General features: G+C 37.4%; 1 protein-coding gene across 12 annotated transcripts in view; it reads right to left on the bottom strand.

Moving 5' to 3' along the window:
- Positions 1–20,218, bottom strand: part of LOC106061710 (kazrin-like) — a 106,185-nt gene that overhangs the window by 17,382 nt on the left and 68,585 nt on the right. For 4 of the 12 annotated variants that reach the window (XM_056007437.1, XM_056007438.1, XM_056007439.1 and 1 more), the window contains exon 2: positions 1,484–2,518. The exons of 6 other annotated variants lie outside the window; for them this stretch is intronic. In XM_056007437.1, coding sequence (XP_055863412.1) covers positions 1,484–2,429 — 946 coding nt within the window. In that variant the 5' untranslated portion in view covers positions 2,430–2,518. Of the gene's footprint in view, positions 1–1,483; positions 2,639–12,731; positions 12,902–20,218 lie in introns of those variants that run through there. 2 more of the 12 variants (XM_056007440.1, XM_013219909.2) reach the window with 2 other exon arrangements.

The following is a 20,218-nucleotide window of genomic DNA, read 5'->3' as shown; positions in this document are numbered from 1 at the left end:
AATATTTTCACTGTTTTTTTTTTTAATTTCTGTTATTGTGTATTTAGAAATAAAGATTTTTAAAAGTCCAACTTTCTGATGTAAATTTCATAACCAGTATATCAAAGAAACTGGCACACATGTAGCCTATATTTAATGTGTTATTGTATATTTCGTTTGCTTATATAGTGTATTGTTTAGCACTATTGTAAGAGAAATGTCCCCACGTATATAAAAGATTATTATTATTAGAAATACCCTGCTTATGCCTCGAGTATTTTATGTTCTAAAACACACACAACATTATTGTGACTATCAGTAAGCAGTCACAAGCAGCACGAGAACAAGCTTATAGCATGAGTCCCACACACCAGGCATGAAATTTTGAGACCGCTGTCATTTCCATGTGGTGCAGTCCAAACTCCAACACATCCTGTGCCTGTTCTAAAATATATTTTTTTCTCGGAGTAGAAAATGAGAACACTGACTACAAGATATTGGGAAAACGCAAAGAATAATTCTAGAGATCTATGATCACTGGTCGACGTGATGGCTCAAATTAACCACACCAATAAATGTAGGCCTACTCTAGTTCAATGTACCTGCCATTTGTTGTATTTTATCAATATTTTGTCTTCAATTTATCTTGCTGACTTTTTAAAAGTAGTCTATACTTCAAATATATCAGCGATACTCTTCAGTTTTGATCTTACTCTCTATCTCTCTCTCTCTCTCTATTGTTGATTTCACCTGAACTGCTGTAAGTGGGCCTTACTATTTGCTCTGGATCATGGATGGACTGTCTTAAATGTAGCGAGATAAAGGGGACTAACTCCTGCGAATCCCCCACGAGCACAAGCCTAAGATATTCCTTTTTCCCCCTTTTTTTTAATTCTCTGTAAATGTTGCAAAGAAATTGTCATCTTAAAATGTGTTGAGGTGAAGATAAAATGAAGACACTATAGCGATATTTAAAAGGGTCAGAAACCAGGGTTAGAAGAATTGGTTCAGGAGTTCTTTCCTCTTTCACCTCCATCGGAAAAATTTCAAATCTGAAGTATTGAGATGAGATCTATGAGATATTATAAGCCTAAACTTAACATATTTTGTTGGATAGAACTCCCAAATATAAACAAAGTTTCAAACAATTATGCAAGCAAAAAAGGTATTGAAAAATTCAAGGTTAAAATAAATAAAATATTTAAACACTATATAAACCGTTTAAGTATAGTTTTTACAGATTTAGGCTCCAATTTATATCTAATTCCTAATGTAGTTTCGGAGAGGAGATGATAGAAGAAATATTTGCTTCGACTGTAAAATGTAACATAGGATATGCATTTTATGAAAATCCTGGCCAACGTCTGCCAGATGTACAAAACATTTAATTAAGTAAAGTTCTACAATTCAGCTTCACAAATGTACACACTCTAAACTTGAATGTTTACAATGAACAGAGAGAGAGAGAGAGAGAGCCAAACTTAAAATTTGACTAGATTGTTACCTGTGGTAGCCACTTCGTTTTGTTTCGAGACGGCCTTCGAAAATGTGTGTCTGTTCTGGACGTGATTGAGAAATCCAAGACTGTATCTGGGGCAAGGTTGGACTACCATGGTGGTCTTTTCCGTTTTGTCAGCAACTAACGGCTTCGTCTCTGGGGGCAAAGGTGTTTCCTTGGTGGGTGCCGTAGAGGCGGCAGCAGTCTTCGGTGCCGTAGAGGTGGCAACAGTCTTCGGTGCCGTAGAGGCGGCAACAGTCTTCGGTCCCGTAGAGGCGGCGACAGTCTTCGGTGGGGGACTCGAAAGCGATCTTAAAACAACGTTTTTAGGCTTGGCGTCCTTAGCGAGGGATGAGTGTGATAGTGACGAGCCTGAGGGAAGGCTTAGGTCTTTCTTGCTGGCTGCGGAAGATTTTGCTTCTTCCTTCTCTTCTGAAAGAAAGAAAGACACGGACTGGGACTTACTTGTGGTGGATGTTTTAGTGTTTGGATCCGAATTATGTTGCTGCTCAGTCTTTGGAGTTTGCCGACCTGACGTTGTTATTGTCTTTGTCTCAGAAGCAACTGTAGAAATCTGACCTGATACGATTGTCTTTTTGCTCTCCGATGTATGTGTCGCGATCTGGGAGGAAGACACCACAGCCGACCTGCTGTTTCTGATCTTCACAGACGACACTTTCTGACGCTGCGAGTCGGTGGCTAAACAGCTGGCGTCCATAGAAACTGGGCGCTGCAGTTGTCTCATGCGCTGCTTTTTCTGGAGCGTGTCCGAGTCTGGGACGTATGGGTCAGAGTTTAAAGTACTGACAGAATCTGTTGGACTAATCTCCCCTGGGATCGGGTGCTGTCTATTATAATCCAGTATCTGATCAATCTCAGGCATGTTCGATTCGTTCTGACTCTTTCGGAATGAGAACTTGAATCTTTTGATTTTTGATTTAGGCGGATCCATTTTAATGTCACTCAATAGGTCTCAAGAATGAACATACAAGTCTTTCCTCACTTGACTAAATGTAATCGGGCTAATCACTTTGATCACTGCTGTTAACACATTTTGTTTTTTAAATGCCACTACTTCTAAACGTATTAAAATACCCGAACAGCTAAAAGTGAATTATTTTCAACATTGTAGTTGCTTTCAAATATTACATTAATCTGTTTTTTTAGGAATATAAAATTGATAGAACTGAAAATAACCAATGAGAAGGTAGAGGAAGAAGAAGAAGAAGAAAATAACTATTGTATGATATATGAACTGTAACAATACAAGAACAAGACACAATGACGTTGTTCTACTCGGAGGAGAATATTTCTCCATTCTAACTTCAGTAAATGGCATAACCCAAGCTTCTCTTAAGAACGTATGTGTTCCTTCAATTCGTTTAATTCGACTGAACATTCTCTTATTGAGAGATGTCCTCCCCTTCCTCTTTTCAAGTTCTCTACCAATATACAAAAAAAATGATGATGAATACAGACTTTTAAGGGTCCTCACACTTTCCTATCAATCCCCCGTCCCCACACACACACTGGTAACTGCAAACACGCAAGCATGTAGATCTTACAAAAAAAATGATTACCCTGATTACAGACCCCATGCAGGGGAGATTTGCTCAAGTAAGATAACTCTGATAAGACTGAAACAACTTTTCGTTTGGAGTACTTAGAAGAGTTTCATGTTATCTCTCTCTCTCTCTCTCTCTCTCTCTCTCTCTCAATAGATAAAAAAAGCATAATAAAGGGACAAGTGCAAATAGGGCGATGCACATTTATTCTTCATCTCAGTGTAGAAGAGAAATTCACATGAACCAATAACAACTACGTTCAGTTTGAGCACCAAAAAAAATAAACAATTAGATCAGCACATTAAGCTGATTAATAATTAATTATTTTAACACTTTGTTAATTGAGATCGATGAAATCTAAACAACTTTTCAAACGTTATTTTCTGCTACTCTTATTAAAATGGAAAATTAGCCCCCTCCCCTTTTTTTCAGAGAACTATTTCTGATGTAGATAAGTTCAGCTTTAGGCCTACGTGTTCTGTTCGCGCACTTTACCAGACGTATACAAACTAACCTGAGATTGGAAATCGGCCTTCATGTATTATCAAGCTAGGAGTAAATGTTTCCACTGTTAAAAAATAAATGGGGAGAAAATGCATCCTTAACTACATCTTTTAGACTTAATTTAACCTTTAAAAAGCAAGACTTTTCAGCACTATCATTAGGTTCCTAGATCTAAATAGTCCGCAATAGTTCTGCGATTTCTATTCACTGGGTTACATGGAATCAAACTCTATGGTATAACGCAAGACAAAATGTTAAACAGATTATAGAGTCAAGTGCTATGTATTTTTAAATATACATGTATGTCTTTATTATTATCATTGTTTACGAACAGAACTTAACGAAAGCATTTTGTTCGACTTTTAACTGAAACGTGACCATATAACAAAGTAATTTGTTTTAAACAAAAGTTTAATTCTTAATTAGACGCTAAAAACTTTTTTTTAAATGCAGTATTATCCAAGAAACATGTGAAACTTTATTTTAATTGGTCAAATATATTAACCCTATGACACGTTGCGATGAATAAAGGTTGACTCGGGCGATTTAAGTAAACATTAATGTAACTTTCTGCTGCTTACTGGTCATACAAAATCAAACTATATAAAAAAAAGGGGGGGGCACTCTTCGAGTATATATGATATAATACACTGTGCAATACCAAATCCTCTAGATATAGATGTATTATTTGTAGGGTAATGTTACTCTTCTGTATCTTTGTACATCGCGTGACATGCTGTTTGAACGTAACACCTATTGACAAATCTCTGGCAGCACGAAACACATTCTGATATAGGGCGTTCTACTAATGTCATTGGCGTGTCTTCAAAGATAGGCGGTCTCAAACTCTTTACCCCCCTGACTCCACTGAAGCTCTAAAAGATTTAGGGGCCCGATCCACACTCTATTCCTCAATAGAGGACGCTTTACCCGCACGGCCCCTGCGATACGAAGAAGGAAAAAGGATGAGCCTATAGAGCTAAATAGATGGGCAGTCTAGCGAGGCGAATAAAGTATAGAGCTAAATAGATGGGCAGTCTAGCGAGGCGAATAAAGTATAGAGCTAAATAGATGGGCAGTCTAGCGAGGCGAATAAAGTATAGAGCTAAATAGATGGGCAGTCTAGCGAGGCGAATAAAGTATAGAGCTAAATAGATGGGCAGTCTAGCGAGGTGAATAAAGTATAGAGCTAAATAGATGGGCAGTCTAGCGAGGCAAATAAAGTATAGAGCTAAATAGATGGGCAGTCTAGCGAGGCGAATAAAGTATAGAGCTAAATAGATGGGCAGTCTAGCGAGGCGAATAAAGTATATAGCTAAATAGATGGGCAGTACTAGCAAGGCGAATAAAGTATATAGCTAAATAGATGGGCAGTACTAGCAAGGCGAAAGTGTCTACATCATTAGAGTAGGCCTACGAGAGAGGGACAAAAAAAAAACACTGTAACTAACTCTAAAGGGCAAGGTAAGGAAATGAAGATGTACATCTTTACCATTTAACTGAATATTAAGGAGAGTCAGCAGAATGATAGTTTAATATCGTCGTTAATATAAAAGGCGGCGTAAACGAGTGTCCCTCATGTTTGTGTGTGGCAAATTAAACAGCATTGAATCTTCAAAGCCCAATATTTTCCTAGCATGGAGAAGTCTGCTGTCAAAGGTAGTCGAAAAGATAGAAAACACCTGTCAATGACATGGACATGTCAGTTCTAGCCTTTAGACCTTTCAACGATAGCATACACCTGCTGATACAAACACAGGACAAACAAAGATACACACGCGCGCTACAACTATAAGACACATAAACTACACACACAGGCACAATCCGCAAATATAATCTGTCAATAAGGAAATCATTTTGTACACTTTTTTCTCTCTCTCATTCTCTCTATTTCTCTCTCTCTCTCTATTTCTCTCTCATTCTCTCGATTTCTCTCTCTTTCATTCTCTCTATTTCTCTCTCTATATATATATTTCTCTCTCATTTTCTCACTATCATTCTCTATATTTCTCTCTCATTCTCACTATTACTCTCGCTGTCATTCTTTATATTTCTCTCTCATTCTTTCTATTTCTCTCTCATTCTCTCGCTCTCATTCTCTCTCATTCTCTCTCATTCTCTCGCTCTCATTCTCTATATTTCTCTCTCATTCTCTCATTCTCTCTATTTCTCTCTCATTCTCTATTTTTCTCTCTCTCATTCTCTCTCTCATTCTCTATATTTCTCTCTCATTCTCTATTTTTCTCTCTCTCATTCTCTATATTTCTCTCTCATTCTCTATTTTTCTCTCATTCTCTCTCTCTCATTCTCTCTATTTCTCTCTCTTTAGAGCGTTTTCTCTCCTGGAGACAACTAAAAACGCAAACATCGACAACACAAATCAATGTGAACTCAATCTACTGGACACATTCAGGCCATCAGACCCTTGAGACCAATATGTAGGCAGACACTTCGGTCGTTCATTGTCAGTCACAAGAGAAGAGCAGACGTCAAATTTTGCCACCTCTTACTAAATGTTCCACAGAAATAGTCAATTCGATTTTTTTTTTTAAAATCTAACACTGATTAGTTGTTAAGAGTTTCATAATCACTCTAAAAATTGTATAAAGTTGTTTTTTTAATAGATTGTTCTTATTTGATACTATAGTGATTGTCACCCAACTGGTACATAATATAATCCCGATCACTTATGTAAGTATGAAACATTTCTAAATGGGTTTACATATTTTACTTAAAATAGTTTTACCCCAGTTACCCAAGCAGACTTTTGAAACAAATTATGTTTATAAAAACAATGGCGGAGTCTAATTAGATTCCACAGCAAAGAAAGACCAATTAGATGAAAGATGTTTGGTCTGCGAACGTAAATTAGCACTCTTAGATGTTGCAACGTAAAAAAGTTGAACTAAGGTTTTTTTTCGTGTCGACGTCATTTTTCAGAAATAGCCCAGCAGAGTTATCGTTCTTGACTCTTCAATTTTGCAGAATCATCAAGATGTCCACTGTCGATCTCTAAAGTATTCGCTAAGCCGCATTTTGGACAATTTAATTTTTATTTTTTACAAGGATAACGAAGATAAAGATAAGGCGCTACACATACTGATGATCGATAGGCCAACGGATTTAACATTAGCAGCTTCATCAATAACCTGATTTCTGTTGTAAAAATAACTTATGTACTATTCTATTGCATCAGGAAATTATTTAACGTCATAATTTGTTTGGTTGTTAGCTAATCAGAGCTTGTGATCATAATTAGTTTGGTACGTAGTTATGTAGGTAGGTACGTAGATAGACAGGTAGGTAGGTAATTGTCTAGGGAATTAAGTAGGTAGGTAGGTAGTTACTAAGTAGATAGGTACTAGGTGGTAAGGAGGTACTAGGTAGGAAGGTACTCATCACAGATAGATAGATAGATAGATAGATAGATAGATAGATAGATAGATAGATAGATAGATAGATAGATAGATAGATAGATAGATAGTAGTTCATGTCGCGAAAGTCAACTAACTTGTCGAGAGTATATACAGCCTAAAAATGAAATGAATAAGCCTGTCTATTTGAGTTGTTCTGTGGCCAAGTGTCTAGACTTCTTCTCTTAAAATGATGGCATGAAAGATGCGCCATTATTTTGTAGTTAGGCATGAAAAATCAATGCATCTGCCCGGCCAGTGAAACTTTTATGGCTGACCGATAGAGAAAATGATTTAATATCTGTTATAAAACAGAGCACCACGAACAATGAGCAACCCGGTAGCTATAAAGTTCATGGTGGTCTTAACCACAATTACAGAAGACTAACAGAGAGTAGAGCGAGAGACAGCGAGACAGAGCTGGGAGAGGGGAGAAATAAATGTTATTTTTAAAGTAAAACTGAATACAACCTTTAAAAATACTTTTAAAAACAGATTACAAGAAGTGTACTTGTATCAATTAGTTTGGATCAGTCATGCAATTTTGTAAATAAATCTAGACTAACAACAATAAATCTGTGCGATTAGAAATTGGCATTGTTCGTTTAAACTGAAAAAAAAATTCCCTTTCTGTCAAAAGGAAATAGATTCACTATGGAGGTGAACCTAATACTGTAAATAACATGCACGCATTTTTGTTAAAACTTAACAAAGACGTCTGTTGATAAAGTCATATACGTAAAGGAATCTGTTTAACAAAATAAGATGAGAAAGGAAGTCGCTCGAACCAAAAATACAACTGCAACCGATTTTGACATTTTCGTATATGAAATCCACCTGGCTGCAAGAAAAGTTCTGGGGTTAAACTTCAAACTGGTATCTCTTTTAGACATCGCCGATGCACCTGCAACTGCCTTAATGACGTCATGGGCGCATGTGCTTATTTATAGGCTCCAAACATGTAGCATGACTGGAGAAAAAAGATAGGTTCCTTGATACTGACAGGGAGGGGGGGGATAGAGGGTTGGTGCCTAGATAAAGTGTAACAGAACAGCAAAGTTTTTAGCTTGATTTTCTTTTAATTTAAGAAAAATACGCAGATGCACATGAAGACGAAACCAGGCAGCTAGTTTTGAAAGACAAATTAAAAAGTGGATGAAGGACATTTCTAAATAAGGATACATGAAAGCGACAAAGTTTCATGAAACGGTGAAGGCAGCGTGAAAGCGACCAATGCCGGTGAAATAATGAAGATAATAAGTCATAGGAATTAATAATAAAAATGACAAGTACTAACAATTGTGAATATGTTACGGCTTACGAAACATAACGCATTTTCTGCCTAGGTGTTATTGTGTAGTAACTCATGTGTAGTATTTAAACATAGAGTTTTACCATTAAAAATCTTTTTCTACCAATTTAAAGACAAGACATTTCAAGATAAAATAGCTGGGCCCATGGTGTCCCGAAGATGGACGACAAAATCCTCTTGAATATGTAGACACGTTACATCTGGGCTACACATAGCACTAAGGCTTTCATCACTTTCACACGATCTACAGACCCACGAGTAGGGAGTTGACATTTCCCGTAATCCCGGACCAAGTTGGGGGACTCAAGTGTCGTGTACTTAGGAGACGGCCGCATTTACACCGAACACCGAGCAGATGACTTTGTTTTTTAAGACTTAGAATCAAGAATTTTACACGTAACGTTTGTACAGTAGGAATTAAATTCAATGAATAATAGAAACAAATTGTTAGCTATCCAACTATAACAAAAATAAAAGCTAATGTTTTTTTAGACGAAAAGGACTCAATTCCGGATACCGTTATCTTTGGAATTTTGAGGGCTTGACTTTGAATGTAGAACCAAAGGCAAGATGGTTTATAAAAATTTTTTAAAAAGTTCGAGAATTTGAAGAGAGTGTTATGGAATATGTGTGTATGTGTGTGTTTCTATGGTGACGGTGGGAGGAGGTTAGCGAATGTTGTCACATGATCTGAGGAAGGAGACAACTCCAGAACGTAAGCCTGTAAGTCAACGAACGGTAACAACAGTGTTAAAAGTCTATGATACATTTTTTTTAAGTAATCACAGGACTGTGACAAGACAATCATTCAAGCAAGGTAAAATAAGAATGCCTTTGTTGTGCTGACTAAAATATACACCGGATTTCGAGCCTCAGACCCTCTGTTGGAGAGCGGAACGCTCTACATGACAACCACTGGTTTAACGGAGACAGCAACAAAGGGGGGGGGGGGGAATGGTACCCGGACCCATGCCATTCAAGTGACCACTAGTGTCATTTTCTCTCTGCTCTACACGTAGCAGACGACTGCACTAAGAGACAAGAATGAAACTTCATACAGTTAACTTACAACATCCTGGTCCTGGTCTAAAACAATGTCAGATCCTCATAGCTACACCGTTGGTGCAAAACTAATTACCGAAAAACTTGTACAAGTCGTGTGGAAAAATGTTTGTAATATGTTTTATATGTTTCGGCTGTTCTTTCAGATTTGAAGATAATCACATGGGAGTGGCAGCGGTCTGGGTCCGAACCCTGGATCATCAAGACCATAGATCGAAAATCATGAGCGCATACCACGCTACCAGGCAGCAAACTTATATCAAGTTTTGTAAGGTTTCAATGTCTATTTGTGAGCCATGAAAGTCCTATTCATACGTGTTTCAACGGCCTGTTTAGGCTAGAGGGAAAATACTAAGTACCCAAATCTCTGCCTCTCTCTCTCTCTCTCTCTCTCGTGTTCCTAACATGTAAAATAAGGAGTATAAAAATATGTTTATTTGACACGCTATGACGATCTTGTTGACTGTAGGGAAAGATGCTTAGAGCAAATTGAAAGGGAAAAGTGAAGACCTATTGAAAAACTAAACATTTTACAATTGTGTAGAGTGTTCTTAACACTTTACCAACACTACCATTAATTAAACACATACAAACTAAACGCCAGCCAACACATACTCTCTGTAGGATGACATCAGGCTAACGGTGTATACAAACAAACCAGTCATCAGCCTTTAGGCTTTAAGGCGCTTAGAACACGCGTAAACAGGGCGTCGCTCCTGCCACCACTATTTCCCCGCCCCGTATCCCGTTCAGAAGCCTTTTTTTTTATTCTCAACACGCGCAACACGTGGGCGAGTAGTTTGTATGAACTCATTCGAAACAGAAGCAACACTTTCGTATGGCGATGGGGGGAAGGAAGGGTGCAGAGGCCAATGGGACGTTCTGCGTTGAGTCCTATATAACCTGGTGTGTGTGTGTGTGTGTCTGTGAGAGAGAGAGAGAGAGAGAGAGAGAGAGGGAGGGGGTAGTGAAAGAGACTGAGAGGGTGAAAGTTAAGCTGTTTCAGAACTCGTTCAGGCACGTACACTATCAAAAGGCTTTGCGCCCCATCCAACACCCTCTCGTGTTAACACGTTGACACATGAATCGACGCATGAAGTCATACATGTTATCATGACGACATTCAGATTAACACCATAATATACGAGAGTCAACGAAAAAAGAATTACCTTCTTATCTTAGAAAATACAGACGTTACTTCTAAAAGAAGATGATTACGTCCTATGCGTGTCTCTGGGTCAATCTAGTCATGCATATTAATCAATGACATAAACTCTGCCAAGTCACTGGTTTCCTGTCTGACTAGGTAACCAATTCCATGCTCTAATAGCACTAGGGAAGAAAAGAGTACTAGTACTGATTTGTCCTAGCATTTGGAACAAGAAATGTGACTTTATCTCTATGTCTTTCTGAGTTTTTTAAATTTTTGCTTTTGTATTTGAAGAATATGGTTAAACAATGATTAACTAACCTGTTTTTGTATCATAACAATGAGATATTTTAACAAATGCGACCAGCTCCAATAGGCTTCACAGAGACATGACTCTATTTGGCTTAGTCCCTTAACATAAAGATAATTTTATTAAAACACACACTGTTTCTAAAACTACTTAATGAGGTATCCCTAGCAACCAGATCCATTCTTTAATAATATGACATTCTAATGGAAGTGTTTAAAGCAAGAAGTTTTATTTCTAAGTAAACAATCATTTAAAAAGCAGGAGAAAAAGATTGATCAATGTAAGGAACCGAAAGACATTCACACAGATGGAGGTCCTTATTTCAACAATTTGAGGATGGCTATGCTATGCTATGGAAGGTGGGGGGAGGAAGTAAGAAGTATCGGGGCAAACAATACAATGAACTGGGAACTAGTTCAAATATTTTATAGTTAATTAGAATTGAATTTACTTTGGCAAGGACAGACACCCTTTTGATGTCTCGAGTTCGGTAAATGGAAGAACATTTTTTTTATTTAATATTACTTACTTTAGGAAAGTACAAAATATTTTATTCTTTAAACAATGGGGACTTCGATCATCGGAAGAGCTATTCAATGTTATGTCTATGATATGAAACAGTGATAGTATTGGATAACGTTGAAGTCTAGTATGTTTAGTTGAACATGTTTACATAACATAAAACTATATACAAACTTTGTACCAAAAACATCCCTCCAAGTCCTTTCCTACTCCCTCCCCCCCCCCCCCAAAAAAAAAAAGCAGGCTTTATCAAAGTATATTTTTCAATGTTTATGTGTTTATGATATCATTTTACAATCAAACATATATGGGCTCAAAGGTTATAAAATTATTGCAATATTCTAAGCCAAGTATTGGTTTCAAGTCTGTAGAGAATAGGTATTGGTTTCAAGTCTGTAGAGAATAGGTATTGGTTTCAAGTCTGTAGAGATGTTTAAATAATGCACAATATTGTTTGATACAGCCGTATTGATAAAAAGAGAGGTCGGTAAATAGTTGAAAGGTAAGAATGTTAACAATAACTCTCTCAAGAAATAATTGTTCCTATAATAAGTAGCCTATATTCAAAGAGTTACAGTTTTTGTTTTATCAAAAAGTCTTTAACAATCACAATTTGGACAGAGCTAGACAGGAAAGTCAGGCAGAGTTACACTTTCCTACTGATTGCTACCAGAATTTAATTAAAAGTGACCTCAAGCTAATTAGGAGGAGGTAGGCGTATAGACGTCGGCTATTTAAAAAATCTATTTAACTAAAAAAGTATCTATTCCCCTCTCCCCAAAAAAAAAAAAAATAATTAAAAAGTTGGCTACGCATATGGAGTTCTTAAAAAAAAACAACAACAGTATATTGAATAAGACAAACTCTGCATCGATACAAAGTATTTCCACAAGAAAATAATATATACAAAAGAAACCCATCTCCGACTTTCAAAGAAAATTAGTTAGGTCAAGGAGCAGATATAAATATTAATACATACCTATTATAAAATTAAAAAAAATTAAAGTCCGGTAATCCAACGATCTCAAATATTCTATATTGAAAATCTAGTCAAGACATTAATGGAAAAATTAAAACCTACGAAAAACAACTTTTATGAAAATATTACAAAAGATTGAATGAATCAAGGCAAAAGTAAGCACATGAAAACCAACGCCACATGTCTGACCAATGCATTACTTCTGGACCAAGGGAATACAACGGAACCAATCTCACCACAAAATGTCAATCTTAAAAAGAAATGTAAGAATTCGATCCCGGCATCATTAATGATAACTCTATCTCACCAAAAAAACTCCAAAAATGAAATATTGTTCTTAAAAAAGTTACTTTTTTTAGATTTTTATTCCAGCCAATACGGTATTCCAAGAATATAACAAATATTAAAAAAAAAAAAAAGAAAATCAAAATGAACACTTCTGCCTGGTCACGCCTGGAAGTCACTACCACTGGTCTATCTGTAGCCACGCTGTAGACACCGAGGTCAAAGTAAAGTGTTAAATACTTCTAACATCAAGTACTTTCAAGTAACGACAAAAAAGTTGTCTCTCTTCTCCGCACTCCTTACTTCCCCTGACGATGACGACACAAACCTACAAGCGAATCTTTCTGTTACGTTGCTTTTTAAAGTTGATAGGAAATTTTGTTTTTTCTGCTGAGGAAGAGGGGTGAATGAAGACAGACACTCCCAGGGAGAATGAGTGAGTGAGAGAGAGAGGGGTGGCCAGATCGATGTCGGGTCAGTTGTTTCCAACAAGTGTCTCTCTCTATCCCTGCCATCGCACAGAAAGTGTTCACAGTCTGGCGGTGCACATCAGAGGAATTCCACGAGTCAGTCTTTGAGAGACGGAAATGTAATTGAAAGACAGTGGAGATGTCGCCAATCTTTGTAAGTGTCAGTGGTTCTGGTTATGTCTGCCATGTTAAAAGTATCAGTGTCTGATAGTAAACAAATGTTTGTAAAATGTTTGACATGTTTCGGATGTTCCTGCAAAGTTGAAGATATTTTACTTCCTAGTCCAAACCTCCCACTGGACGATTGGGGGGGGGAATAGCAGCAAGCTGGGTTTGAACTCGGGACCATCGAGACATTCAAACGACAGTCCAACTAGCTACTGAAATGCTTTAAAAAAATGGAGAAAAAATTGAAATTGATTCTAAAATAAATAGCTTTTCAACAATTCCGAGAGTCGCACACCGGTTACACCAAAATGATGCCGCCATTAAATGTATCTGTTGCCCCGTTGATGTACATATCCACGTCTAAAATCTATCTTTCTGCCTAGCTAATAAATTACTTGGATGTAAACTCTCGTAAGCACCTCCGTCATAAAGTTATACTAAAATTACATTGTTAATCGTTCTTTTTGATAGTACCAATTAATTATACGAAAAAACTGACATTCTTCTCTGTCTGGAAGAACCAGTAGCTTGCACTTCTTCCATGGTGGTTCATGTAAGTCATGCAATCACAATAAAAAAATGACCCAATATACCATAAAGTAAGATAAGATAAGATAATTTTATTGATCCAATCAAATGGAAATTCAGTTTGACTACAATTGACAACATCAGCGTAAAACTACTTTACAAAAACAATATGGATGAAAAATTCGAACAACATTCACTCACGAAACACATACACATTCACAACCAGCTCTTTATGAATTAGACTTCTATGTACTTCTCGATGACGACAGCTGATCTTGTAACACTCTGACCGATAGTGGGATAAAGGAGGTTTTTTTTATCTAGGGACAACAAAAAAATAAAAGTACATGTCCTTCTTATCTTCTTATAAAATGCAGACGTTCCTTTAAAAAAGAAGATGATTAAGTCCTACGCGTGAATCTAGGTCCAACTTAGTCATTCATATTAACCAATGACTTAAATTCTGCCAAGTTATTGTTTTTTTTTCTGTCTCTAATAGCACTAGGGAAGAAGGAGCATTGGTACACATTTATCTTAGCATATGGCCTTGTACTAAAGTGTCATCTGACGCTGTAAAGAAACACTTTGTGTTTGGGTCGGCTCGTTCATCAAACTACTAGAGAAAATGCTTGTCAGGTCTGACCCTAAACTCTTGAATGACAGCCGCAGAGACCAGACAAATGGAAGACATAAAGGCCGACGTCTTGTCAACTAGAATTACACTTTGCTGAATAAAGGGCCTCCGGCCAAGGTCAAGGGAGATAGAAACGATAAAAAAGAAGAAAGCACAGCTCGATGTTTATCGATCTGTCTTCCACAGTTCCAGAGCCTTCAGTTTCCCCTGTAAGCGATTAGAAGGAAGGATGGTATTACTCGGAATCTGGTAGAATTGTATGTTATGTCTCATTAAATGTGAAATATTCTAACTAAAAAAAAATGCTTTTTGTTTTAAAATGTTTGCGAACCTTAAAAAAAAAGTATCTTTACAAAGGATTGAAATTTAAAAAGAATGTGCAAGACCATTGTAGGATAACAATCACAGGATGTAAATAATGATTATGTGTATTACGCTATGGAATTAGAATTTGTGGAATTTAAACTTATATTGTTTAGGATGTTTAAAAGGTAGCTTACAATTAGAATAAAATCATTTCACAGCTTTGCCTCTGACGTTTCATAAGGTATAGGGTAGGAAAACTTTGGTATACCAGCACTGGTACCAAAAATACAGGAGGGGGAACCTTTTTGTGTGTGTGTGTTAATTTACGTCTCTAATATTGTATATTGCATATTTTTTTTATATTGTTTAGTGTTCACAATGTTTGTGAGTAGGTCATTGATAGCTTTAAGACCGGACTTAATTAAAAATATAGCTGTTACAGTATAGCAAATGTACACAGCTCCTCAGATTCATTACATTTATACACGATGTTACCTTCAATCTTGTGCTGTAGTCAGATTACCAGACTAATTATTATTGTTATTATTAGATTCCCTTCTAGTGAACACGCTACATATTGCTCCAATACTTTGGTGTGGCCATGTTTGAGGATGAGGTTTCATTTTGTGGTAGGGTATAGATCTAGTTTTCCCAGCCTCGGTCTCGTTAACATGTTGGAAGTGCTCGAGTATAGGAAATAGCTAAGTGAAAATGAACTGGCTCTCCAATGGACTACCAATAGCGTCAGAGATCTGATTATAGAATACTTGATATTGCTCCTGTAAGATTTCATTTTTGAGGTTGAAAGAGTGGCTCACAAACCTGGTCCGACATCCTGACATTAGGCGTCTGCCCACGTTTTTGTACGGTTAAGTTTTGAGTTCGCATTCTGGGAAGGCTGGTTATCTACGTCATAGGAGGCGCGCGGTGGTTGAGTGGTGCAGAGCTTGGCTTCCGAACTAAGGGGTCCCGGATTTGAATACTGGTGAAGACATGGATTTTTTATTTCGGGATCCTTAAGGCGTCTCTGAGTCCACCCAGCTCTAATCATTAGAGTCTAATGGGTTGCCTGACATTAGTTGGGGAAAAGTAAAGGCGGATGGTAGTTGTGCTGGTCACATGATACCCTCGATGGTCACAGGAACAAACGATCTTTACATCATCTGCCCAAGAGATCACAAGGTCTGAAAGGGGACATTACTCTTTTTTTTACGTCGTATGAATTTGTTTCTCAAAAGGAAACTTTAATTTTATTTTTAAAAAGTAAAAAGTTGATGATAACGTCATTTTCAATGAAGTTTATGCTATGAAAAAGGGAAACCAGACCAACGCCATTAAATTGATTAGATTTGAAACTGATAGTTGGCAGGTAAAAAAAAATAAACCTAAGATTTTGATTGCAATTTTTAAAATGAGGTTTAAAAAGTAGCATTGCTACATCACGAGGTTATACGAGTGAAGTGAGAGGATTGTGCTACATTTTAAAATTTTATTCATTTTACTAGTGCTAGTGATTTTGTAATTTCAGATTTAGAGTATTTGAGACTATTCCTAACCTACACTTCGCCCTACGATTGAGACTCGGATTGCTAAGGCTTCTTTAGTTTGAATCTAGAGAGGCTAACTAGCTCAGGAGATGGAAGGCAAACACTTCATTGGAATTCAATAAAATCTGATTACTGACTCTCTCTCTCTCTCTCTCTCTCCCCTACTCGTCCCTTTCACTGACGTCCAACTTGCAGACCGGCTGAATAAAGTCTTTTCCTGTTTCACCTAATTTAGGCACTCAGAAGATTGTTTTTGACGTTGTAACAACATCACAGGGTCCGACAGTTACAGGTAACTGGTTCTCTCGGCATGGGTGCTGGCTCGACGGATCTCAGCCTGGTTTTACGTGATGTCAGAAATGGGCGAGTACGTTTGTCAGGAGAGTTTGCCTTGTGTGTGAGCACGCATGTGTGTAGTCTACATATATTTAGACAAAAAAGGCGAAAAAGGTTCTTTTAAATGTTCGTTTGAAAGGGAAGAAAAACAAATTTGAGAAGCGTTGATCTATTTCCGGGTTGTAGTACAGTTACTAGTTTGAAAAAGATTGAGTTCAAAGAAGAAAAAAAACAACAGAATGAAATGGTTGGATACACGACATTCCGGCCCTGTCGCTTCAATGTGTTCTAGTCCACACTTTCATTTTCTTTGTGAAACACAAAACAGATCTGTCCACGTTGGTTACTTAAGTCTGCAGTGTACAATTAAAATTCCACTCATTTTATGCTTCAAGTATCCTTGGAACAGACGAACTACTATTGACATGTTACTGTTACCAGAAGTCAACGATACTATTCTTTCGTCTCTTTGTCTTCATTTGTTTCTCTACCTCCCCCCCCCCTTTCCATGTCACTACATTTCCGGACAGCTAAAATACTATTGAACCACACAAATACAAAAATAATTCCTGTGAAATACAAATAAATGATTTAGATTTACAACTGAAATAAATCTTCAACAACTCGAGCTCTGCAGAAAAAGAGAAAAGTCTAGATTGTAAGACAAGAATTTTGAGAAACTACAGTGTACAGTGTTAAAGGATAATATCATAGCCTGTAGTCTGCATTGTGTGAAGAAAATATGAGAATCTCACATTTACACTGCAAGAGAAAAATATAAGAACTTGAAGTCTACACCGTTCGGTAAAAATATGAGAACCTCCATCTTATATGTGCGAGAAAACTAAGAGAAACTCAATATTCAGTGTAAGAGAAAACTATATAATCTACACTATTAGAGCAGAACATGAGAACCTCTAGTCTACTTCGTAGGAGAAGGAAACGCTTGAAACGGAAGGTGGTTTAATTAGAAGTCGACCAGGCAGGTGACAGACAGTAGACAGAGTACAGCACTCAGACACTGGCCTCATTTATTTCTTAGGGCAGACACATCGATGGGTGCCTGGTGTGGAAGAGAGTCAGCTGGTAAAGTTTGGCTTGAATGAAAGATGCGTCACTTCTTAATTCTTCCCAATGAACCTAAACTAAAGGCCCTTTTTTTTTTCAAATCGCCAACATTAAGTTTGATTTCAAGAGACTATTACATTTTATTTGAAGCCACATCTTTCAAAAACTTGAAAGTCCTTTTCAAAGACAGACGAAACAAACTACACATCAGTGCATCTACAACGAAGAAATGCCCATTGGAGGCGCGGTGGTTGAGCGGTAAAGCGCTTGGCTTCCTACCCGGGGATCCCGGGTTCGAATCCTGGTGAAGACTGGGATTTTTATTTTCGGGCTCCTTGACCCCCTCTGAGTCCACCCAGCTCTAATGGGTACCTGACATTAGTTGGGGAAAAGTAAAGAATGTTGGACGTAAACCGTAATCCACAGAAACAGATGACCACTACACCATCTGCACCATAGACTACAAGGTCTAAAAAAGGGACTTTTTACCTAAGTGATCTGATCAACCCATATGTCCTTCATCCCTCTGCTCCATCGACTTATCACTTCTAGATGAGCTACGTTTTTCTTCAAAAGCTAAGGTTTGCAGGATTTTTCAGAGCTTGGACCAAAAGTATGGAGCTCGCTCCCCATTGAGCCAAGACCATTCGTTACAGAAGGCCTCAACACTAGCCTGCAACGTCACAACCTGTGGGCAGTTTAGACACGTCACAGGGTCTGTATGGCATGGCAAATGTGCTATTGGTCTCGACAGAGCTCAAACAAACCACATGCATCACTACATTCAAAAAGAACATTAAGACCTATCAGTTCAAAACTTTTTTTTGTTTACATTAGTTTGTCATTTTAAAAAGCTCTCATTTGTAATATCATTACAGCGCCTTGAGGACTACATAATGTTAACAACACTATATAAATTTCATTAATATTATATTTTTTAAATATTAAAAAATACACATACCTATAACCTATTCAAGTGCAATCTTTTTAAAAAGGCGGAAATCATTGTATAAACTACATAAAATTAATACGCAGAGTTCAGCATTGACCTTTGGAAAAAGTATTTAAAAGATTCAAACGTCTATAATTCAGAACGAATACTAATAAGTTCTAAGCTAGATATATCTTAATTTATAAATGTCCAGAGCTTGTCCAACAGCTGACACACTTTCTTTCTGTTTGAATATGAACAGAGAGGACAAAATAAAGTAACGATGTTTGAAAATGTTGATCGTTGTGCTAGCCACATGACGCCATCGTTAGACTTTGTCCACAAATCAGAAACAGGCGAGCTTCAAGTCGTTAAACTCTCACACTCAAAGAGAAACAAATTAAAAACTTCTTCGTGCTAATTGCTTTAGGCTGAAATACAGATACAGAACGTGATGGGAATTCTATTTTAAAAGTTTTTTTGAACAGTTCGAGTCAATTATTTAAATATTCAAGCATGTTTCTCATATTTTTTCCCCCAGATTTTTTGACGTCTATGAATTCTGTGGTTTTCTCTGAGATTTACATTTCAGGTTTTTCCGGCTCATTAGAGGAGGTCAATGGATGGTGATTACCTCCTCCTAGTCTGGTAATAGCGGCTTTCAATTCCCATTAAGAAACGCTAAAATGAAAACCATAGATTCTTCTCACTTTGCATTGCTTATCAAGCAAAAGGAAGCTATTTAAAATAACGTAAACAACAAACAATACCCCTTCCCCACCTTTTTTTCTGTATAAAATTAAGATGTTATTAAGAACTTTTTTTAATGTTATTTTATTTTCAAATTTTGCATTCTATGGGTCCTGTTACAAGCTGACCTTAACAAGGGTTTCATGTGGGCATGATGTGGCCAGCAAAACGACCAACCGCCTTTCCAAAGCTACGGTAGGGTAACATTAGACATAACATTGGTGGACTCGGGGGGGGGGGGGGTCCTAAAAGTCCCTAAATTCAAAATCCCAGTCTTCACGGGAATGACTCATATGCATTTCCACATTTTAGGTTTATCGCTCAGCACCTAGCAAGCACGAGACCTCGTGTGATCATCCCCGATCACCTAGCATTAGTGCCGGCTCTACGCCTTGGTTACAAAGAGCGTAAGAAAATTGCATATAAAGTCAGGGCCGAAATGCCTGCTGTAGACAGAGGTCCTATTCTAAAAATGTTAAAGTATCTTTGTTTTAAAAAAAATCGAATTATTATTCAACTTGTTTTAATAAGTAAAAAAAAAATTGCCCCAATTTGTTCTAACTAAAACAAATGTGTTTTTTTTCTCTCACGCAGGTAACGAGGAAAGGTCACTAGCAGCTGGCCGAGATGAATCGTCATAGTAAGCCTGAATACTGACTTGGTATGTCGCAGCCTGTGGGCAGTGGAGACCAATAGCTCATTCCCACGTCACAGGTCTGCACGACGTGGCAGCAAGCTATTGGTCTCCACTGCCCAAAGATTGTGACGTTGCAAGTCAGTGTTGAGGTCTGCTATAACAAGTGGTCTCAAGCTGACTATAATTTAAAGCTACGACGAATGACACTCATGTGATACTTTAGTGAAGAACAAATAATGAGCTGTGCCAGTTCTAGCTAGTAAC

Source organism: Biomphalaria glabrata, chromosome 13 (assembly GCF_947242115.1).
Source record: "Biomphalaria glabrata chromosome 13, xgBioGlab47.1, whole genome shotgun sequence".
Lineage (NCBI taxonomy): Eukaryota > Metazoa > Mollusca > Gastropoda > Planorbidae > Biomphalaria > Biomphalaria glabrata.
This window is presented reverse-complemented; position numbering and strand designations above follow the sequence as displayed.